Genomic DNA, 24,882 nt, shown 5'->3' on the forward strand with positions numbered 1-24,882 from the left:
CCCCCCCCTAAACATTAGCAACAAGACCGAATGACGCCCAGTCAGATCTCTCTTCACCTCTCAGTGCTCATTCGTTGTCATCTCAGCTTGTTGTGTGTAAACCGAGCGAGCGCTGTCTCAGAAATCCTTTAAAACTCATTTGGTTTTCTTTTTTTGGTCTCCCAAAGCTTCTTCTTTGCTCTGTATGTTGTAAACCCTTTTGTTTCTGTTCATTGCCAAAGCTCCACTCTAGGCTGGAGGGGCTCAAAGATGATCGCAGGAACCATAGGACCTTCGACTCGCGAGTAACTATTCCCAACCCACGCAAAAAAAAGGAGCTGCTTCCATCCGCAAACTCTGCTTTGCGTCAGGAGTCCAAACTCCTTGCTTTATACTCTTCTTCTCTCTGCTCGTCTCTGTTTCTTTCCTTCTCTCTCATTATCTTGTCTGTAGACGTCGCTCTTTCTAATTCTCTCTTTGTTTTATTAGCCGTTTGGTGTGTTGGAGTCTCTTGTGGACATTGAGTTCTGTTTCTTAGATCTGTTTTTCTGTTCCTTTTAAGTTTTACCTCCATTTAGATGCAGTGTTTTATTGCTGTTTGCTGTATGTGAGCTGCGCCTCATAGTTTTCTTCCTCTTCCTGTCCTTTCCTAACTCTCTGTCTTTCTTTGCTCTGTGTCGATCATTGATTTGTCGTGTTGGTGCTAGTCTGTTGTAACTGGATCGTGAGTAGAAAGGATTTGGGACTTGCTTGTGTGTCTCCCCCTATAGGCCAGGGGCATTGCGTCTCAGCACGAAGGACACATAAAGGGCTGTTTTTAACGCTTTCATGCATTAAATCAAAGACTTAATATCTATAAACTTTTGTCACTATAGCCTCAAGTCAATGTGTATTTTTGCATGGAATTTGATTGACCTCTCATACCATTACTCTTGGCCTAAGGGAACGCCATACTTTATGATACTTTGTATTGGTAGATTCCACAGTTACAGCTGAATGTATAGTCAAATGTGCTATTATTATTATTATCTTAAAACATTCATGGCTCATTTGGAAAGAAATTCAGCTTAAAAGGGGTCAAAATGAAACTGGATGGGAGGGAGTGCTTGAATTGTGTTCCATAATATGGAGCTTCTAGCTGTTAAAGTCAACATGAAATCAGAATTGTCAGTATTTTTTTAAATAATATTATAGGCATCTAATTCTTTTTAAAGCAATTTAAATAATATGTTTTTTTTTAAATTTCCTCTGAACTGATTTATCCTGATGTCTATTTTGACATTGTTTTAGGTTACTGTTGTAGATAAAGAAACTTCAATAAGATTACATCAACAATATCAAATAAATCTGAAAAAATAATAATTATCATTGGGTGTCGAGATGCTTTCGAGGCTAAACTTGACCTTTGACCTCCAAGTTGACCTCAAAATGACTATTTAAATATGAATTCTGCGTGTCTCAGTGTTAATGAATGGCACAGACACGCGTTTACTACTCGTACTGAAGCGTGCGTGAAGCTTCCGCTGATATTAACATCTAATGAGGACATAAATACATGAACAACATCTTCAGAACTGCTCTGAGAGTCACTTCATGACCATTTGACCATTTCATTTGAGTGAAACTATCCTCATATCACACAGAAATGTAAAGGTATTCACGGCAATCCGTCAAAATAAAAGATCGGTTTAACTTGAAGATATTGCGGCAGAAATATATTACTGTTGTTCAGTAGAATGTATGTAATAGGCTACTACTACTACTAAAATTATTAAAACCTTATTTTTAAGGAATAATCATACAATATTTCTTGAATGTTTAATTGTAATATTAAATCCCCTTTATTTCCCAAAAAATAAAATGTGTTTAATTTTCATTAATTAAAAGATAAATTAAATGAATGTTTTATGCCTTAAAAACTGTAAATACACAACACAGAATTTGGTAACAATAAAACATAAGGTTAGAAAAAATAAAACATTTCATAGGGCCCTAAATAATGTAATTTGTGTTAAATTTTTGGTTAAGTTTTTAATAAATTGACGTTAAATTGTTTAAGTTTCATGATTTAAATTAATTAGACATGCTTTTTGATTAATAAAATTTAATTTAACCATTAAAAAGGACCCCAAAGCAATAACCCCCCCCCCCCCCCCCCCCAAGCCATAAACCTAGGGGAAACACTGTATATAATACTCACTTTTCATGATACAGTCAATTCATGATGGATAAAAGCAAGTTTTAAACTACATTAAAAAAAAACACACTATAAAAGTGGTATTCCAAGTTTTCACAAGCTAAACAATATCGTTTTGTGAGGAACACTATTTCGATATGAAACGCCTACATTTTTTTTTTTTAAATGAATAATCATTCTGAGATACATCACATTACAGCATTAAAATGTTTCATGTTGACTTTAATGTCTGTTATATCTGGAATCGGGTTGATTTGGATGCTAGAATGCTACCATGACACAACACTTTCCAGATTGCTAGCATTTTGTCAAGACCATGATGATAATGATAATAATGGCAGTAGGACTGAAAATGATGTTTTCAAGCTAGTTTCTTTTGGTTGTTTTGTCTGAATGTGTAGATGATCATCCTGATCTTTATGAATCCTGTCAGTGGAATGCTAACTCTCCTGGACGGAGGATGGGGCTCCTTTTGTGCTCTAACTCATGTCTTTTTGTCTTTCTTTTCCCAATTCCTTTCTCTCTCTCTTCCTCATTCCCTCTCATTCTGTCTCTCTCTCTATATCTGTAGGTGCAGTCACGATGCAGCAGCAAGGAGAACATCCTGAGAGCAAGTGGGTGACCCATTGTGCATTATCGGGATGATTTGTGCATGTGTGCTTAAGAGCGCGTTTAAATTCTCACTCTTTTGTCTCAGGTCACAGTGCAGTGGATATCACCAAGGTAGCTCGGAGACACCGCATGTCCCCATTTCCCCTCACTTCTATGGACAAGGCCTTCATCACTGTGCTGGAGATGACTCCTGTCTTGGGTAACGAAATCATCAACTACAGAGGTAAGACCCTTGTTTGCTCATACCAACCTAAACTAGACCAATGACCTGTTTGCACCAAGGTAAACCACATGAACAAAAATATTCACAAACTAGGGATGTCAGAGGTACTTGATGATAAATGTTAAATGTAATCAAAGCAGTTTTTATAAAATATTTTTAAAAGCTTGATCTTGGCAAGTTATTGGTGAATGCGAACAGCTGGAACAAAATTAAGATATGTCAAAATATGGGATCTGTGCATTAGGACTTGTAATGCAAATTCAGCCTAATAGACCTGCAGCTGTCATTAATATTAATCAAACAACAATATTAACAAGATTCTGTTCATGGCTGAATAACTTTAGTTGCTGTATTGAGTCCTCTACAATCAAACATGAACAAAATCAGTATTAATGTATTAAATTTAAAAATCATGTTATGAACACTATGTTTTTCTCTGAAAAAAAAAGAATAAGTAGCAGAATTAAAAAATGAAAAACAAAAAAAGAAATCATTGCAATACAGTATTTGATACTCTGAATGGAGGAGTTCACAGAGTTGAATCATGCATGTTTTTAGTATTAAAAATGCAGACTCATTCAGGCAACTTGAAAATGGGCCTTAAAGGGATAATTCACCCAAAAATCAGCATTACTGTCATCATTTATTCACCCTTATGTTGTTACAAATCCATATGACTTTCTTTCTTCCTTCTCGCCGCTCCTTTCCATACCAAAAAAAAAGCCATAAAACACATAAAAATACTCCATATGACTACTTGTGAAGAACATGGTGAAGAATATCCTGATATAGGGACATATAAGACACATACTATCATGAATAACTCCTTTTGTTCTACACGGAAGGAACGTCAAATGTGTTTTGAAAGACACAAGGATGAGTGAATGATTGTGAACTATCCTTTTAACATGAAGTACTGTCCTTCTGATGGTACCAAAATGAGTTTTCATTGGATGTTGGACTGTGGTATATATAGGCCAGTAAGTGCTGAAGGCATATAGTCACCAAGCTCTTTGCTTTGCAGGCTTTCAGCTTTTGCTTTTTTCATCTTCCATGCCTGTAGCTCTTCATCTGTCACACATCTGTTCGTTGTTTCTTTCACCCCATCGTCTTTCCATCTTTCTAGCTTTAATCTTGTCGCTCGTTTCATCCGGCCATCTTCTGTTGTTTTTTAACTCGCTGAGTTCTCTGGAGCTTTGATGCCATTGTGATCAACCGAAGACAGATCCTGTGGTCAGTTTCCACGCGAATCCAACCTTAAAGGCCTTCTTTCTGAATTTCGGGAAAAGCTCTGGAAGATTTTCAGTTACTCATACTGTAGTTGCTCAATCCACATGAACATCAGGAGCAGTCCAGTACCACGGGCTAAATTACATCCCATAGTTTTTTATTTACTTTATAGTCGGTAGACTCTGACACAGCCCATGCTATTCTTTTTGATGGCTCTTCTTTGGTTTTTCATGGCCATGACTAACACAGGGCAGCCACCCTTGCATGTGGATGTGAATTGTGCCACCAAGACGCAGGCTGTGAGCTGGGCATTAATTTCGGTCCATGTGGTGGGGGATAGCGGGATTGCCCATGTAGTAGTTAAATGTGCCCAATGCATCTGGCAGGGCCCAATGCAGGTGACTTGGCCCCCCCAGCACGAAAAGGCATCTGGCGCCAGAGTGGCTCAAGTTGGCGGAAAATTCCTCTCTGCACTGGTGCCGAAGCAAAGGCAGAGAGGAGAGCCCTGGTCAGTGCTGCCCACACCCCAAAATATTACACAGGTCAGTGTGCACCATTACCCAGCACCTTCATGTCCGGCGCACATCTTCGAGCATGCCCGATGCTCATCCGGCCCCAGTAATGTGTGGAATACTCATCCATCGCTCCTTTCCATACCAAAAAAAAGCCATAAAACACATAAAAATACTCCATATGACTACTTGTGAAGAACATGGTGAAGAATATCCTGATATAGGGACATATAAGTACATATAAAATACTATCATGAATAACTCCTTTTGTTCTACACGGAAGGAACGTCAAATGTGTTTTGAAAGACACAAGGATGAGTGAATGATTGTGAACTGTCCTTTTAACATGAAGTACTGTCCTTCTGATGGTACCAAAATGAGTTTTCATTGGATGTTGGACTGTGGTATATATAGGCCAGTAAGTGCTGAAGGCATATAGTCACCAAGCTCTTTGCTTTGCAGGCTTTCAGCTTTTGCTTTTTTCATCTTCCTTGCCTGTAGCTCTTCATCTGTCACACATCTGTTCGTTGTTTCTTTCACCCCATCGTCTTTCCATCTTTCTAGCTTTAATCTTGTCGCTCGTTTCATCCGGCCATCTTCTGTTGTTTTTTAACTTGCTGAGTTCTCTGGAGCTTTGATGCCATTGTGATCAACCGAAGACAGATCCTGTGGTCAGTTTCCACGCGAATCCAACCTTAAAGGCCTTCTTTCTGAATTTCGGGAAAAGCTCTGGAAGATTTTCAGTTACTCATACTGTAGTTGCTCAATCCACATGAACATCAGGAGCAGTCTAGTACCACGGGCTAAATTACATCCCATAGTTTTTTATTTACTTTATAGTCGGTAGACTCTGACACAGCCCATGCTATTCTTTTTGATGGCTCTTCTTTGGTTTTTCATGGCCATGACTAACACAGGGCAGCCACCCTTGCATGTGGATGTGAATTGTGCCACCAAGACGCAGGCTGTGAGCTGGGCATTAATTTCGGTCCATGTGGTGGGGGATAGCGGGATTGCCCATGTAGTAGTTAAATGTGCCCAATGCATCTGGCAGGGCCCAATGCAGGTGACTTGGCCCCCCCAGCACGAAAAGGCATCTGGCGCCAGAGTGGCTCAAGTTGGCGGAAAATTCCTCTCTGCACTGGTGCCGAAGCAAAGGCAGAGAGGAGAGCCCTGGTCAGTGCTGCCCACACCCCAAAATATTACACAGGTCAGTGTGCACCATTACCCAGCACCTTCATGTCCGGCGCACATCTTCGAGCATGCCCGATGCTCATCCGGCCCCAGTAATGTGTGGAATACTCATCCATGCCACAGCGCCATTTCACCTCCAGACCAGCAGGATTGAGAGTTGTTTGCAACCATTGACAAGAGGGTGGAAAAAGAACCTCATGTTAAGGACTGATATAAGTATGGCTGAATCACAGTTTGCATACTTGTATGCAAAGTCAAGTACGAAAAGTATGAAAAAATTTAGCCGTCGATTGTAGGCGGGTACAAAATTGTGACGAAAATTGCATCTTGATATTGCGTCAGGGAACCCTCGCTAACAAATCCACTTGCATTGCATTCATTGATCCATCCAATTAGATATAGTATGCCATTCGAGTATCTTTTGACATAAACATATATATATTTTTACGCGACAAACTATTACGGATAGTATGTCGAATTGGGATTCAGCTTATAAGAGACAAGTGATTCACTGGAATCTTTTGTTTTCCTTGAGCTTGTTCCACTGATTTGAACATGTCATGGTTGTCATTAATAGTCAAAGAACATAATCATGTTCCATGTTTAGCTGTATCCATTTGGTTTATCTATGGAGAATGGCCTAGTTTGGAAGAGCTTTGTTGTCATTTTGCGTTCCAGATCATTTGCCCATGACTGCTGCTATGGAAGCCAGTGAACTCATCAATCGTGGTGCATGACGCAATGGTTAGAGATGTCAGTGAGCTAGTGTACAAAAACCAACAAAAACTCCCAACTTAAAGCAAACATTCAATACGCAAGCTTTTCCGATATCACCTCTTTTCACAAAACCCACCAGCACCTCAAACATTGTGCCTTTAATCTATCAGTAACCATGTGTAGAGCGTCACTGTTTCCTGACAGATAAAAATGATGGATTTTCAGCTCAGTGCGAGCACAAGGAGGGCAGGTCCAGATCAGCGTAAATAGAGGAAGTATCCTCACCCAGCCAAGTAATGTCTCTCATAAATTTTCGAAATGCGTTTTTCATACAACAAGCTGGGTGTAAGTTATGAGCGGCTGTCTGTTTTAAAACCTCTCTCTGTCACCTCAGTTAATAAAATAAATTTAAAATGTATAAATGGTCTCAGCCTTGGAGAAGATTGGCCATTTAGAGTATGCTGAGGTGGAACTGTCTGTTCTGCTGGATGTTGATGTACAAGTAAGAATTTCCGATACACCAATATAAATTTCCAATAACCAATACTGTAGGTTTGCGGATAATGCCGTTTAAATTAATTACCATTCAAAAGTTTTTGATAGAAGTCTCTTATACTCATCGAGGCTAAATTTATTTGATCAAAAATACAGTAAAATCTGCAATACTGTAAAATATTATTGTAATGTAAAATTTATATTGTAAAATAATTAAAAATGATTTATTCTTACGATGGTAACATGAATTTCTAGCAGCCATTACTCCAGTCTTCAGATCCTTCAGTAATCATTCTAATATTCTGATTTAGTGATCAAGAATCATTTCTTATTAATATCAACATGAAAACATTTGTGTTGCTTAATATTTTTGTAAAACCTGTGGTATATATTTTTTCAGGATTCTTTGATGAATAGGTTGCATATAATTGGCAGATATGATGGCCAATTTCAAAACAGTTCTGTCCCTGTAAAAAAGATTTATAAACAATATTTAAAAAAATTGTAAATCATTTTAAAATATTTTTTTGTAGTGTGGTTAAAATCTGGAAACATTTACATAATTTTTTCCCTAAAAACTTATCCAATTCTCATATAATTTTTTCACATTCATATTTTTTTTAGTTCTTTTTATAATACATATATATATACATTTTATAATAATAAGTTTTTTCCCCAATATGTTTGTTTATTTTAACTTTCATTTTTATAAGTTTAAAATGAATCGAGTACTAGGTAACGTAAAGATTACATCACCTTTAAAATGAGTTATAGGGGCCCTGTTTTAGCGATCATTTCAGATGACAACATTTGGTATGGACTTCAGTCTTACATGTGGTCTCTTTACGGGCCTGTGCTCGGCTGTGTTGAGTAGATCTGGGCGTGTTGGATTGTAGCTGCAGGGAATCGTTGCAGTTTCACGGTGACTGGGTTGTCAGCGCTCTGTGATGCATGCTTGTGTACTCATCTCTGTGTAGATAACACCGTACCCATCTGTTTGATCTCCCAATCCAGACACACGCTATATTTAGAGCCTTGTCAGATGTGCTGTTTTAGAGAAATCAGTCTTTTCTAATCAGCCTCCAACCGAGGAGAGGCCTCATTAGCATCAGCTCGTTCTCTCTCTCTCATTCGCATGCTTTATCTCTACAAGAGCGCCTTTGCACTCTCTCGTTCTTTTCTTTTTCTGTCTCTCTTTATTCTCTCTCTCTCCCTAATTCTTTATTCCTTTCCCTATTTCTCTCTCTGTCTGTCATCTCTCTTTTCTCTTCTTCTTTTCATGTGTGGGAGGGCGCTTGTTGCTCCCCCAAGAGATCTCAGGCTTTGTGTGCGAGTGTAAGTGTCTGTTCACGTTACACTGTGTGTTTGGTGCTCAGAGGAAATGGCACATCTGTGTTTCAGGGCACACTCTTATGCACCTTTCCTACCCCTTTATTTAGACTATATGCAAATTCCTACGCTTTCATATGAATGTATGAAATGAAATGTTCAAAATTCGACCACTGACGTATGCTCTTTATAAATAATATAAATACATTCCTGGACATACTGCATTGTTCAAAACGGATTGGATCTTCTAGATAATGAAAATAACTTTTGATGAACAAAACAGATAATCAAAGATATTCCTTTAGATCAAAATTATAAGATCTTTTTTATGGGTTGTCTTTTTGTAGCAGTGCTAGCTACATAGCACAAAGCAAATAACTTTGTAGTAACTTGTGCCAATGTGTAGTAACTGGAATGTATACAAGGTTAGCAGGTTTGTCAGTTAGCAGTATGCTAAGCTAGCCAGCTAAATGACTACTCTATGCAAAGTTAGGAGCTTCAAATGAATTTTCTGGAAAGCCTCTAGTTGTAAAAACCACTAAGATTTAAATTCCAAAAAATAGGATAATCTTTGACAAGTGAGAATGTTGTTTTGTGTTTTTTATGTTTTATTTTGTGTTTCAAAATGACAGGTTTTTAAACTATGGTTACTTTTAAGCGTCGTGTTAGCTAATGCTTTTGTGTTGTTGTATTGTGTTATTTTAGCAAAATCGCCTGCCGAAATCTATTGCAGATATAGATATTCATACTATCACTTTACGCTGTTGAGGGAACACGCTGGAGGCACGAGTAAACGAGAACAGTCTTTAATCAAGGAAACACAGAGGATAATCCACAATAGGAGCTTGAGCCAACACATGTAGACAACAAGTAGGCCTGACAAACACAAACTGAACAGACTAGGATTTTTAAAAAGGGGATGATTGGGGAACATCTATGGAACATAATCAAACTAAACGAGAACGGAACATGACCAAATAAGGCAAAACAGGAGCTGAAACACATGACAAAACAAGTCCAATCCTGACATTTCGCCCCCTCCCAAAAGGTGCGTCCTCACACCGTAGGCAACAACAGAGGGAGGCATAGGTGGGAGCTAGGAAGGAGGCTCAGGGGGAGGACGGACACCCGGGAGGGGGCCGGCAGACAGAGACAAGGGAGGCAACGAAGGAGGGGCCCGGAGCAGGAGGAGCCAATCAGGACCCAGGCCACAGCCATGATGGCGACCCACGGTGGAGCCGACGGAGGGAAGAGCCATGGAGGAGGAATGGCCGCCGACTCCAGGGGGCCGACCAACGGCAGCGGAGCAGGTGGTGGAGGAGCCCGAGGCGGAGACGGAGAGCCAACGAGCCAGGGGGATGCTGAGGATCCGGGGGGCCAGGGCGGAGCCGAGGGCTCTGGCGACCGAGTCGGAGATCCGCAGTGGAGCCAGAGCGACTGAGGACCAAGGTGAAGCTGGTGGGAGGAAGGAGCCCAATGGAGCCGGTGGGATGGAGTGACGAGGTGCAGCCGGAGGAGTGGAGTCCTGAGGTGATTGGGGGTCGACACCCAACCAAGGCGGAGCCAGAGGGACGAGGAAGCCCGGTGGAGCTGGTGGATCGACGGGTGATGGTGAAGGCGAGGGAGCTAGGAGCCGAGGTGGAGCCGCTGGGTCTACGGGCCGAGGCGGAGTACAGGCCTCGGAGGCTGGAGACGGAGGTGACGGAGGTGAGCTCGCACCGTAATCATCTCTGAACTGGATTCGGGGACTGGAGTCCTCTCCTTTTCGATGTGGCACATTCACCGCACCATACTCAGCTCACCCTCAGCCGCAGTGCAGGGGGCGGAGCTCCTCTCCGCGCTCACACCGTCTGCGGCTTTCTCCCTCGTGGCTGGCATTGTCGCTGACTGGTGGAGCCGCTGGGTCTACGGGCCGAGGCGGAGTACGGGCCTCGGAGGCTGGAGACGGAGGTGACAGAGGTGAGCTCGCACCGTAATCATCTCTGAACTGGATTCGGGGACTGGAGTCCTCTCCTTTTCGATGTGGCACATTCACCGCGCCATACTCAGCTCACCCTCAGCCGCAGTGCAGGGGGCGGAGCTCCTCTCCGCGCTCACACCGTCTGCGGCTTTCTCCCTCGTGGCTGGCATTGTCGCTGACTCTCGCACCTGGTCTGATGGATTCAGCTCTATGTCCGGGGCGATCCTCTGCTCAGTCGCTCGGCTTTGCGCTGTCTCGCGGCGGGAATTGGCTGTCCGTCATCAGAGGGCTCGGGCTTTAGCTCTGCACAGCGGGGAGATGGTGGACTGGGCTCTGGGTCCGGAGTGGATCTGGCGAGATCATCCTCGGGAGTGACGGTGAGAGGTGATCCATTTCTCGCCAGAATCCACGCCACAAACATGGCGAAATCCTCTCGAGACACAGCTGGAATCAAATTAACACAATTAACACAAGGAGAAACTGGGTCACGGGGAGCCAAACACACACAGAGAGTCCAGAACCCTGACAGTGTCTGCGTAGGTATTGTTTTATGTAAGTTTTTAGTGCTAATGTTTTGGCTGTTAGCTGTAACGTGAGCTGGTTCATGGCTACATTCTTGCCAGAATCTACTCCACAAACGCAGCGAAATCCTCTTGAGGACCATCTTCAGACGACGGTGTAGGTGGTGGTGCTTGCTAGCAGCTGGAACAGTCTAGTATGGTCCTCGAGAGCTTTGTCCCCCTGCTCCAGCAGGAGGAGGAGGTATTTGGGGCGAAGAAGGGCATCCATCCAGGGAACACAACGCAAAAAAAAAGATACTAGGAAAAACGAGAAAACAAACGGAGGGGAAGACACGGAGGTAACTGTTTTTGGGTCAGGTCTTCCGTCACGTTACGCTGTTCAGTCTTTAATCAAGGAAGCACAGAGGATAATCCACAATAGGAGCTTGAGCCAACACACATAGACAACAAGTAGACCTGACAAACACAAACTGAACAGACTAGGACTTTTATACAGTGGATGATTGGGAACACAGGTGACATCAATGGAACATAATCAAACTAAACGAGGACAGCAACATGACCAAATAAGGCAAAACAGGAACTGAAACACATGACAAAACATGTCCAATCCTGACACATACAGTAGGCCTACATGCATATAACCACGGTTGCAGACTGTTACAATATGGAGGACAGCTTACTTATAGTGACCTATAGAAACAGCTGCTACTGAGGCAGAGCTGATTAGCGTGATATAATTCACTGATATAATGGCCCAATTCCCCAATTAGAGGAAAGAGAAAAAATGCTTCGAAAAAAAAAGAATCATTCTTGTTTTAAAGGATAGATTATAATAGTTTTAGAAAAAAAAGTATATTTTTGTTTCCACATTTTTAAGGAATAGGGATGTTATTTCACTCTTTAAGAGTGTCAGAATTTCACTGTTATGGGTGATATTTTTTTCTACAGATAATGGTGTATTGATTTGCTCCTGTGTAGTAACTTGAATGCAAGGTTAGCAGGCTTGTTAGTTAGCGGTATGCTAAGATACCTTACAAACATAGAACATGAAATAGCTTTTGATTGTATAATATATGTGATTAACGTTCTTCGTGATATTTTGTTAGTTAAGATAATGTATATCTTCACCTGCATCATCTCCTCCCTCACTTCTCTCGTTCTTACATTCCTCTTTAATGTTGTTTGGCTGCATGAGTGCATTTGCTTTCTCATATAGCTTTTGCTGGCCTCTGATTTAGGCACATGTCCCCTTTTTGACTTTTACACAGAAGTTAACTTGTTTACTTGTTTATTGTATTGATGATTGTGTTTATCAGACTTTTTTCCTGTCCTTTTTCTGTTTGTAGATGGAATGGGTCGAGTTCTGGCTCAGGACGTCTACGCCAAAGACAACCTGCCTCCTTTCCCTGCATCAGTTAAAGATGGCTACGCTGTTCGAGGTGAATACCCGTTACTGCAAAATTACTCAACCTGCATGGTCTCATTTACCACTTTTTTCCACCCAAATGAGGCAGTGTTCTTGCTGAAACCGTGCTCGGCCTGGAAATGTTGTTCTGCATTTAAGGGCAGAGAAATCACATAACTGATTATATAACAGTATATCCTGCCCATAAACATACATTTGCACAAACATTTAGAGAACATTTAACATCAAGTATAATTTAAGTATAATAATTGTATTCCTGTGATGGCAAAGCTGAATTTTCAGCAGCCATTACATTAGTCTTCAGTGTCACATGATCCTTCAGAAATAATTCTAATATGCTGATTTGCTGCTCAAGAAACATTTCTTATCATCAATGTTGAAAACAGTTTTGCTGCTTAATATTTTTACTAGTGCTGTCAAAAATCGCGATTAATCGTATCCAAAATAAAAACATTTGTTTACATAATATATGTGTGTACTGTGTATATTTATTATGTATTTATAAATACACACACATGCATGTATATATTTAAGAAAAAATTTACATTTATATATTAAATATATATTATATATAATATAATTTATATGAATATAAATATATACACGTAAATATATGTAAATATTTTCAAAATATATGATGTATATGTCTTTCTATTTACATAATAAATATTCACAGTACACACATATATATATATATTATGTAAATAAAAACTTTTATTTTGGATGCAATTAATCGCAATTAATCATTTGACAGCACTAATTTTTACACAAACCATGACATTTTTCCAGTATTCTTTGTATGTATAGAAAGAAAAGAACAGCATTTATTTGAAATAGTAGTTTGCGTTTGTAACATTGTAAATGTTTTACTGTCAATCTTAATCAATTTAATGCAACCTTTCTAAATAAAAGTAGTCATTAATTTTTATTTTTATTTTAAACAAAGAAATTATTATTTTTTTATTTAATACTTGTTTATTTTGAGCTACAACATACAGATACAACAACCTTATTTTTGACTATAACTATTATGATCACATTAATCAAAACTGTAAACCTTTTGAAAATGACTAAGTTTCTCTTTTTACTGTTTTTCAGCTGCTGATGGTCCTGGTGATCGCTTCATCATTGGAGAGTCTCAGGCTGGGGAGCAGGTGAGTTAAACGAACAAAAACTGGAACTAGTCTTCTTACACTGTTGAAAACCTGACGAACATAGTCTCTCTCCCTCACACATACACAGGAAATGCCTGCTTTTGCACTGGCACCTTGTGTCTGCAGGAAGCTTGTGTGCTCAGATGGCAAGAAAACTCAGACTTAGTGAGCGTGTTTAATGCGTGCATCACACACACACACACACACACACACACACACACAGAGAAAGAGGGGGAGATCCCCGTGGGCTGTGTGCAGCAAAGTGCAGGCCAGCACTTCAGTGCTCATGGCTGACATCCATACAGCGCTCTTGTCTGGAGAGTGTGTTTGCATTCGAGTCATGGGTCATTCTGTTGTTTTCTCAGCTAATGCCATATGACTCTGGTACGAATAATAATGTATGTATATGACATTTTGTAGGAAAAGTAACAGTTCAACCCAGTATCAGAAGGATGCAACATTAGTGTAGTTTTGCTTTCACACCACACATTTCTGATACAGTGGTTAAAGATCTTTTTCTCTCTGTAGCCCACTCTCACAGTTATGCCAGGCCAAGTGATGAGGGTGACGACAGGTGCTCCTATCCCATGTGGTGCAGACGCTGTAGTGCAAGTAGAAGACACAGAACTGCTACGAGAGTCTGAAGACGTAAGTGTATCATATTCTTAACTGCAAACTATTTAAAACAATTTTAATAAAAACAACAACAACAACAAAAAAACTCAGATTTCTAATAAATATATAGTTAAGTCATGAAACTCTAGATGGCGCATTCTGAAGGGGTGTCAACGTAACTGATGATATTCAAAGTTAAACGACTTGGCACAAGCTGATTGGTTCATGCTGCATATGCAGCCAATGAGCTTACTGCCTTGCATTTATGTGGCTGGCTAACATTCACTTGAGATTCCTGCAGCGCACTTTCAGAGTTCTCTGAAACCCTCCACCTTCCCCAGCTCCACCTGTATAGATCTGCTACGGGGTTATTTTATATGCTATTTGTGCAGCAGCAGTATGTCTTAAATACTCATGGCACCGTATCGCCATATGCATTGGCAGTAGCAAGTTCCTGTACTTGCTTGCAGCAGCAGCAATAATCTACAACTACCGCAATAACCAACAGCAGCAGCAGCGTAGCAGATCTGTTCCGCCAAGACCAAATACATTAACATTGTCATATCCATCACCATGCTAAAATGTTCAGAGAGTTGTCATGATTGAAATAACTTTAACTTGAAATCAACCACATCCCTAAAAGAACAAAGTATGTTTTATAAATAATTTCTACCTTTGAGGATGCTCCCAATTTTGTTTTGCTTTTAGCTAGCTTTCTGGGGACATTTTTCATGTATTTTGTCCCAAAAGTGAAACATGCATAGTTCAAAGTATAAGACAATTAAAAAGAAAAACAACCAAATATATTTAAAATTTGGAGAACAGCACAAGTATTTTATGAATGCATAATTACAATAAATTATACAGCAGTATTTTTTGCAATAGTATTTTTGTATCATCTTCATTTATAATGGAGGAAAACTAGAAACACACCACACAAACATACTTCTAAACAGTTTCTAGCAAATTCTCACATAAATGAAAGTCCAGTGTTGTTCATACATGTTGTTTGTACATGTCTCAATCTGGTGGGTTATGAATTACAGGGTACAGAGGAGTTGGAGGTGAGGATCCTGGTTCAGGCTCGTCCAGGACAGGATATCAGGTGAGTGGGACTGAAGTTTATTTCCACAAAAAATGCCAGAGACTTTGTTTAACTGACCAAATATTTCTTTTTTTATCATTACTGTTTTTTCATCTAAATATCCATTCATACAAGTCCAAGTATTCACATCCACATTTAAAGGAGAATTTTCTTTGAAAAGGATTTTATGGACGATTTTGAAAAAAGTATCTTATGCTTACCAGGACTGCTTTTTATCTTATCAAAAATACAATTTAGTGTTGTGAAAATTATTACAATTCAAAATAACTGTTTTCTATTTTAATATATTTTAAAATGAAATGTATTTCTGTGATGGTAATGCTAAATTTTCAGCAGCCATTACTTCAGTCTTCAGTGTCACACGATCCTTCAGAAATCATTCTAATATGCTGATTTAATGCTCAAGAAATATTTCTTATTATTATCAATTTTGAAAACAGTTGTGCTGCTTAATATTTTTCAGTGAATTTTAGTGTTTCGTACTGTCACTTGTATTCAATTCAATGTATCCTTGCTAAATAAATGCATTCTGTGTACAAAAGTGTATGTAGATGTATCATGTTTTGATACTTGTTGAAGTGAATAAGCATTATTCCACATTTCACCTTTTTCACGAGGAATCAATCAGTCTCTTTCAGTAATATAAAACTGGTATTGTTATACACAGGCCTATAGGACATGATATCAAGCGTGGAGAGTGTGTGCTGGCTAAGGCCACTCACATGGGTCCATCTGAGATCGGCCTCCTGGCCACTGTAGGAGTCACAGAGGTGGAGGTGCAGAAATTCCCAGTTGTAGCAGTCATGTCCACCGGCAATGAGGTAGGACTTGTTTGTGTCTCGCTTTGTTACTTTCTTTTGCCCATGGTAATTTAAAACATGTTTGACCGTGTTTATGTATGTTTATGTATGCAGTTGTTAAACCCTGAGGATGACCTTCACCCAGGCAAGATCAGGGACAGTAACCGATCCACACTGTTGGCCACCATTCAGGAACACGGCTATCCCACCATCAACCTCGGCATCGTCGGAGACAAGTCAGCATCCCTTCTTTACCACCCACACACACACACACACACACACACACACACAGAGTCAGCTCTGCACATGTCTAAATCTTTCCAACCTCAGCACTCCTCTGAAACTCCAGCTCTTACATTAGAATCGATACAAGATCATACAACGTCTCAGCAGAATTTACTGAAAGACAGCATTTCCTTGCAGAGCTCTGAAGTATTTTTCCACCTTTATTTGTATGTGCATACATATACTGTAGGGATGTATAGATGTATAATATTTATAAAAGCATGTATAAAACATGTATAAGAAGCAAATACAAGTAGGTTAATAATAATAAGTCAGTGACTGATAAGTAATTAAAAACAAAATAAATATGTATTGTTTCTTTTTCTGCATTCATATGAAGAAACTGTAAGGTTTTTCTTGAAGTCAGTAATGCTTTTTTGTGCTGTCCTCATTTTGTGGATATGAAATATTGAGTAAATAATTTAATACATTTAGTATAAATATAAAATATAACAATATATTGTGTATTTTGAAATTATTATTTATATGATTTAATAATAATATAATATCACGTTCAAAAGTTTAAGGTTTGTAAAAAAAAAAAAATGTTTTAAAACGATGTCTCTTGCGCTCACCAAAGCTGCTTTTATTTGATGAAAAATACAATAAAAACAGAAATATTGTGAAATATTATTGTAATTAAAAATAACCATTTTCTCTTTTAATATATTTTAAGATGTATTTATTCCTGTGATAGCAAAGCTGAATTTTCAGCAGGCATAACTTTAAAAGAACATAATTGATTTGAAATAGAAATCTTTTGTAAAAATGTAAAAGCCTTTACTTCTAATCAATTGAATGTGTCATTATTGAATAAAAATATTAAATTCAGGTTATAGCCTACATTACATTTGCACTAGTAATAGTATAAGCAAACATTTCACACTTTTTACTTCACCAATATGCGAGGAATGGATTTAACAAAGAAAAAAAATTGCATGTCATTTGGCATGATCATGATTTGTAACCCCCTGCAGCCCAGACGACCTGTTGAATGCCCTGAACGAGGGCATTAGTCGTGCTGATGTCATCATCACCTCCGGGGGCGTGTCCATGGGTGAGAAGGTCAGTTGATTGGAGTTGTCTGGAAGTGCTGTAGTCTAATGAAAGGTCACATGCTTGAAATGTCCAAGCTTCTCAATACAGGAATGTGGCCTCACAGATCAGTCTGCTTCATGTCAAGAAGAGGATTCCATTGGTTTACCCAGAGAGCACGAGATCTCAGAGCAAAACTCTTTTAAGAGCTTATGCCGCAGGTCACTGTATGTTTTACTGCCATCTAGTGTTTCTGCTTGTTTCTTGTCACAAAGCAGCATTTGTTAACCTGACCTTTTATTTTGGGTCTTTGCCCAGGCAGCAGTGCACTGACCGCCTCTTTCTCGTGATTTTCCGCCCTATTAATTAAAGCTCTTTAATTACCCTATGTTTCACTTCACCAGACGTGGATAGATGTTGTTGTCCTACATGAGAGGAGAAACGCAAACACTTACGTTAACGTTTGTGTATGTTTTTTTTTTTTTTTTTTTTTCAGGACTATCTGAAGCAAGTGCTGGATATAGACCTCCATGCCCAGATCCACTTCGGTCGAGTGTTTATGAAGCCGGGGTGAGTGAGAGAAGCAGTCTTAGTCATGCAGAGCCAGACTTGCATAAAGTCTGGATGGGGCAGCACTGGCGTAAGGGGAGGGGTTTGATTGTTGGATTGAGTATATCTTGTTTTCTTGTGAACAAACTGTTTTAAAATTCTTTCAAGGATTTAATGCCATGAGCTAAAAAATGTTGTCAACGCCAAAATATTGATAAGAAGTAGAGCCCGACCGGTATATCGTTTAGCTGATATTATCGGCTAATATGAGCCTGTCGCCGATATATCGGTATCGGCGAATATGCCACCGATATGAACTTTTTTTTACAGAACATATAATGCAGATAAAATGCTTGAAATGGTGTAATTATTTAGTTTGTCCAGCAGAGTGTGCTCCATTGTTTGCTACTGGCGACCTGGATGAAACGCTTTAAAGCTTATCTTATAAGTCTATAGAAAACCATTGAAACTTTGAACGGCCATATCTCCGTAAAGGCGTGGCGAATCCGCGAATTTGGGGGATCCCTTCAGCTCGAGGAACCCTCTCGAATGTGAATCGAGTGTACGTCTCGAGGCCCTCTTTCGAATGAAAAGTGTCGATAGCCCCCGGGGTTCGGGAGTTAAATTTGCGGTCCGGCGCAGACCGATCTAGCGATCCCGGGGGGCTACCGACGCGCGGAGGATGGCGTTCGAGAGGGCGGCGTTCGAGAGGGCTCCTCAAGCTGAAGGGATCCCCCGAATTTGGTGGAGATCCGCTGGCGCGTTCGCGAGACACCAGCCAACACTTTCACTTCAGTAAGGAGGTTTCTTGTTCAGGCAGCAGCATTCCAACGTTGGCTTGAATTGGATTAAAGTTGAATAAACTTCAACTTAACTGTTCAGTGCACTGATGTCAGACTCATTTTGGATAATAAAGTTTATTGTTAAATTGTTAAATGCCCTGCCTCTATCATTACATATCTTTGTCACGTCATTATAAGTGTTTGGTCACCACATTTGAGTGATCATTGCAAAAAATGTGTTTATGTATATATATTCTGTTTATGTACAGTGCTGTGAAAAGGTTTTTGCCCCCTTCCTGTTTTTTTTTTATTTTTTGCATATTTGTCACACTTAAAAGATTCAGATGTTATTAGATTTAGGGGGCAATTACTTTTTCCCGTAGGGCCAGGCAGGTTTGGACATTTTTTTTCCCTTAATAAAAGAAATCATCATTTAAAAATGTCATTTTGTATTTACTTGCATTATCTTTGTGTAATATTAAAATTAGTTTGATGATCTGAATCTTTTAAGTGTGACAAATATGCAAAAAATTTAAAAAAAACAGGAAGGGGGCAAAAACCTTTTCACAGCACTGTATATATTGTATTCTATACATAGTACCAGTCAAATGTTTGGATACACGAATGGGAAAATGTCCAAACTTTTGACTGGTACTGTACTATAATATACACAAACAATATCAGCCGATATATCGATATCGGCCTTTTTTTACTCCCTAATATCGGTATCGGTATCGGCCCCAAAAAACCCATATCGGTCGGGCTCTAAAAAGACCCAGTGCACCTTGACTCCTAAAATTTGCGAAGTACCACACCAATCATTTTTCTTTAGCTTTTGCCTTTTTTGTGTGCAATATGCATCAGATGGTTTGTGAACATAGGCATCTGATTCAACTAAGACAAAACAATGTTGGCCGAAAAAGAGCTAAATAATATTGTGTTTCAGTGCTAATTAAGTACTATTTATTTACTATTATAGTATTTATGAATATATTGTTTCCATTAATTTTAGTCATTTTGTTATGTGCTTTTTTCATTTAGCTTTATTTTTTATTTACGTTTTTTTTCAACATTTCATCTAATATTTATATTTTATTCCAGCTTTATTTCAATCAACAAATGATATTTTTAGTTAACAGTTACAGCACTGGTTTAAATTAGATACAGTGTTACATTAGTTGTAGCTTTTATTTTGACATGGGAACTCACTTAAAGAGTTATTTTGTATAATTTTGCCAGAAAAATCATGTTTTTTTCATATGTTAATGTAAAAAATCGTGTGTAATATAACTTGTGTTTGTTTGTTTGCTGTTTTTCATTGTATTTGTTATACTTGTATTTTTTTATTGTTTTTGCCATGTAGATGCTGACATGGCATTAAATAAAAATATACTACTACTACTTATTTCGACATGGCTCCCTGGAATTCCGTGTGTAATATAACTTGTGTTTGTTTGTTTGCTGTTTTTCATTGTATTTGTTATACTTGTATTTTTTTTATTGTTTTTGCCATGTAGATGCTGACATGGCATTAAATAAAAATATACTACTACTACTTATTTCGACATGGCTCCCTGGAATTCTTGATTCTGATTGGTCAGTTGTGGCATTGCTCTGTCTTTTTTGAATAATCACGGCTCATTTGGGTAATTCTGTATAAATGACCACTCATACAAGCAACCAATGACTTTATATATCTTGTAATACTCCTGCAACAATATTACAGTATTAAAACTGAAGTCCTCCAAGATCATTTTTACTACAATTGTTAATCGAGATCCAAGATGGTGGCAGTTATGTTTGCCGTGACACAATAGACATGAAAATGGTACCAGGTTGACTTACCCAGATGAGCGGTTCGATATAAAGCATTGCCCAGATGATTGGCAAAAATATTTGGAAACATCTGACTGCTTAATGCTGTGATTGACCAATCAGATTCAAGTATTCCAGAGAGCCTTGTAATAATTTGTGATAACTGTATACTGTATTTGCTGGTTAGGGCATCTGTTGAAAAATTATTTTGGTTGTTGCTGTGATGTAGAATATTGATGCTTTATTCTATTTCTATTTTAGTTTGCCTACTACGTTTGCCACCTTAGACACTGACGGTGCCAGAAAGCTGATCTTCGCCCTTCCAGGTACAATATGCTGTGTATTTGACATAGTAAGTGTGTATGTAAACAAATAGAGAAGTTTTGACAGGAAGAGTGTCTTGTTTAGAATTTACACAAATGAATTCACATACATACACAAACCCATGTGACTGAGTTTCCTCTTTCTCCTACGTACTTACTACTTACAGTACAACAACTTCTTTTATTCTAGCTATTTACATAAACTCACATATCTATATAGTACTATCTCCAAACTAAATGGTCCCTTCTCCATAAAATTGAATCAGCCCACGGTTGCCCACCTGTGTACCTTTCTGCAAACCTGCATCTCCCTTCTTGCCCACCGGTCTGATCAGCTTTCCCAAGCTTGCCCCCACCCGAGCCAGCTGTACTCCCACCTTGTGCCTTCAGAAACCAGGTGGTCGAGGCAGTGGTGACAGTGGCGATTTCTATATTCCCCTTCAAAGGTAATTTCACCTACAGAGACACAGGGGCGACTCTTCTGGAGACTGTGCCCCTGAGTGACAGCGAGGCCAGCAGACTGCCTGTGCCTCCTCCCCCACGAGGAAGTAGGTGCTATTAATTCAGGAAGTAAGCCCTGTCTTCAGCCCGAGCTCAGAAAACGGAAATGGACTTGAAATTTTGACACCACACCCTAATAAACTGGTTTTTCGATAATCATGTAACACGAAATCTCTTTTTAGTGCACTTGGGCTCATTTGGGACCAGTATGTTATAATTATTACAGACATTACAAGCTAAAAATCTGAAAAGGCCTTGTCTAATCTACAGTAACAACCACAATGAAATGAAACATAGGAATAATATTTTTGTTCTGATTTTCCAATGTGACGCTTTCTGTTCTGTTTTCTGAGAGAAGCCTTGTGTTTTTGCTTTTTTGCGCTCCTTGTAGCTATTAGTTCTGTTGCAACCTGCCGAAGCCCTTCCGTTTTGTGTACCGTGATGTGGCTTAGTGTCTTGAAACTGCTATTTGTCTGATGTAGTGCTGTCCTCCTTTTGCTTTCAATGCCCTTCTTCCCTTCCTGTTGATGTGGTGGGGGGCACATCTGCATTTGATACACTCTTCTTTCTTAGCTGGTTTCAGTAGTTGGTTCACATTTGCCTTATCAGAGAGTATTGGGTTGTTTTCACCACACTTTATTTGATTGGTCTGGTACGAACCAGAGTTCAATTCCATCCCTAGTATTATTGGGCTTCGAAATGTACATGGACACAAATGTACATTTGCATAATCGGTGTGAGTGCAACTTACACACCAACCAGAAAAACTGAACTCTGATGTCAAAAAGATTCCTTAAAGGGGCAGTTGACCCAGAAATGAAAATTTTGTCACTATTTAATCACCCTTGTGTTGCTACAAACCTTGTGTGACTTACCTTTTTCCATAGAACACAAAAGAAGAAGCTGAGCAAAATGTTAAAGCTGCTATTTTTTTATGTAATGATAATAAGGTATACGGAAAGAAAGAAATTAGTAGCTTAATTCATCACATTACATTGATCAAAAGTGGCCATAAAGACATTTATAATGTTGCAAGAGATTTCCATTTCAAATAAATGTTGCTTTTGAACTTTCTATTCATCAAAGAATCCTTAAATGTATCACGGTTTCCACAAAAAGTATTATGCAGAACTAATTTCAACATAAGAATAATAAGAAAATAAATGATAATAAGAAATGTTACTTGAATGTTACAAATCAGCATATTAGAATGATTTCTGAAGGATCATGTAAAACTGAAAACTGTTATTTTAAATTGAAATAATTATTCACACTATTACTGTTTTGATCAAATAAATGCAGCTTTAGTGAGCTTAAAAAAACATTTGCAGCGACTAAGCTTTTGAACAGTAGTGTACAAGAATGAGGTTTGAGATCTGTGGAAGATTTTCAGCAAGTAATAGTTAAAACTGCTGTCAGTTGCTTGATTTCAGGCAAATTATGTGGTGCTTTTATGGCGTTTTGTTGTTCTTGTAGCTGGATAGCCACTGATCACTGTGTACATGAATTGTATATAAAAGAGCAGCATAAACATTCTGCTAAATGTTTCCTTTTGTGTTCTCTAAAACACAAGATCGGACAATTTTGGAACAACATGAGGGTGAACAAATTACAGAATTCACATTTGGAAGTGAACTGTTGCTTTAAAGACATCAGGAAACAAACTGAATTCCTATCTACTACAGATGATCCACAGTTCAGAGAGTTTCTGCCCCAGACCTCCACCCCGACCCTAAACCGTAAGCCATAGTCTTCACCTCAACACTCGTCTCTTCTTTCTGTCTCAGGTAACCCAGTGTCAGCTGTTGTAACCTGTAACCTCTTTGTTATCCCTGCATTAAGAAAGATGCAGGGGATCCTGGACCCACGGCCCACCATCATCAAAGCCAGGGTGAGTATGGCCAATAACGCTCATGTTCTTGCAGTGGTGGATTGAAAGCATTTTTACTTCAAATGAATTTTTCAAGTATGTTTTTTTTTTTTTCAGTATTTTATTGTGGAAACAATTCCAAAACATTACATTTCATTAAAAAAGCGTATCATTCCTTGTTAATTTGAACTGAAGAAATCATCACCTGCTCTGAGATGTGACGGTGATATCCGATTTGTGAACAAGCTGATTCTTTTCAATGAACCAGTTGAATCGGATCGCATATTGCAATTCATTCACAAATTGGACTGATCTGATAGCAGCTGTTCTCGAGTCAACAACTCACTGATTCAAGGATCCAGTCAGAGTGAGTCTTCATGTCTAACTTAAAATGAGCCAAGAACCAGAAGATCCTTTGAACCTGAGTGTGTGCGCAGCTGACAGCTTGAAAAGGAAGCTACTAATACCAAATTTTAGGATTGATTATTGTAAAAAAAAATAATAATAATAATATTTGATAAAATCATATTTTGGTCATGACCTTCAGTTGTTTGTGAACTAAATCTGCTATGTTATACATATTATATATATATATGCAATGCTTGCATTTGAATATGTCATGTTTCACCATCTGAACCATGTAGGTTTTAGGTAGAAACTAAACGTGATATTGAAATACCATAAAATAAAGCCCATGCATCTTCCCCGCTGCCGTAGCAGTTTCAAATGATATAAAACTAGTATGTTTGCATAGCATTCTTCTCAAAATAACACATTTTGCCCTGTTATGTCTGTTTTTATATTGTATGTTTATACTATTTGTCAACACACATTTTTTTAAACACTGTTGTTGCATTTTATTTTCACTTGTTTGCCCATTTGAATTCGGTATCCTAAATTGATGTATTGATATATTTAATGTTTGATGCTGTGACAAGTTTTGTAAATGAAATGTAAAGAACTTTTTCCTACTTACGAATCAATAGTCTGCAATACATCATATAGAGTGGAGTATATCAAATTGCAAAATAAACATTTATCAATCAGTACTTTTTTAAATACTTAAGTGCATTAAAAAACTAATACTTTTGCACTTTGACGTAAGTAAAATTGAAAAGGAATATACTTTTACTGGAGTAATGTATTATTATGGTATCTGTACTTTTACTCCAGTACTTGAGTTGTGTACTTCATCCACCACTGCTTTCTTGTGACTTACATTGGGTTTCTGCTGCGATGTCATCCATATGTGTCCTTTTCTTGGCAGCTGTCCTGTGATGTAAAGTTGGATCCACGTCCAGAATATCATCGCTGTATACTGACATGGCACCACCAGGAACCACTTCCCTGGGCACAGAGCACAGGTATACATAATTAGTTATGTATAAAGGAAGCTACTAATACCAAATTTTAGGATTGATTATTGTAAAAAAAATAATAATAATAATAATATTTGATAAAATCATATTTTGGTCATGACCTTCAGTTGTTTGTGAACTAAATCTGCTGTGAGCTGTTTAAGCGCACATATATAATATGTTATACATATTATATATATACAGTGGGTACGGAAAGTATTCAGACCCCCTTAAATTTTTCACTCTTTGTTATATTGCAGCCATTTGCTAAAATCATTTAAGTTAATTTTTT

The 24,882-nt window shown here is 38.6% G+C and overlaps 1 protein-coding gene across 1 annotated transcript in view; it reads left to right on the plus strand.

Moving 5' to 3' along the window:
* Window positions 1-24,610, plus strand: part of LOC107592801 (gephyrin-like) — a 114,524-nt gene extending 89,914 nt beyond the window's left edge. Inside the window, exons 12-26 of the mRNA XM_016282364.1 lie at window positions 222-284; window positions 2,748-2,790; window positions 2,874-3,011; window positions 12,319-12,411; window positions 13,497-13,552; window positions 14,081-14,200; window positions 15,214-15,272; window positions 15,940-16,093; window positions 16,187-16,308; window positions 17,335-17,422; window positions 17,889-17,962; window positions 20,800-20,864; window positions 21,308-21,409; window positions 23,150-23,253; window positions 24,500-24,610. Of these exons, the coding sequence (XP_016137850.1) occupies window positions 222-284; window positions 2,748-2,790; window positions 2,874-3,011; window positions 12,319-12,411; window positions 13,497-13,552; window positions 14,081-14,200; window positions 15,214-15,272; window positions 15,940-16,093; window positions 16,187-16,308; window positions 17,335-17,422; window positions 17,889-17,962; window positions 20,800-20,864; window positions 21,308-21,409; window positions 23,150-23,253; window positions 24,500-24,610 (1,392 nt within the window). The remainder of the gene's footprint in view (window positions 1-221; window positions 285-2,747; window positions 2,791-2,873; window positions 3,012-12,318; window positions 12,412-13,496; window positions 13,553-14,080; window positions 14,201-15,213; window positions 15,273-15,939; window positions 16,094-16,186; window positions 16,309-17,334; window positions 17,423-17,888; window positions 17,963-20,799; window positions 20,865-21,307; window positions 21,410-23,149; window positions 23,254-24,499) is intronic.
* The last annotated feature ends 272 nt before the right edge of the window (window positions 24,611-24,882 follow it).

The sequence above is a fragment of the Sinocyclocheilus grahami genome, unplaced genomic scaffold (assembly GCF_001515645.1).
Source record: "Sinocyclocheilus grahami isolate Dianchi unplaced genomic scaffold, SAMN03320097.WGS_v1.1 scaffold158.1, whole genome shotgun sequence".
Lineage (NCBI taxonomy): Eukaryota > Metazoa > Chordata > Actinopteri > Cypriniformes > Cyprinidae > Sinocyclocheilus > Sinocyclocheilus grahami.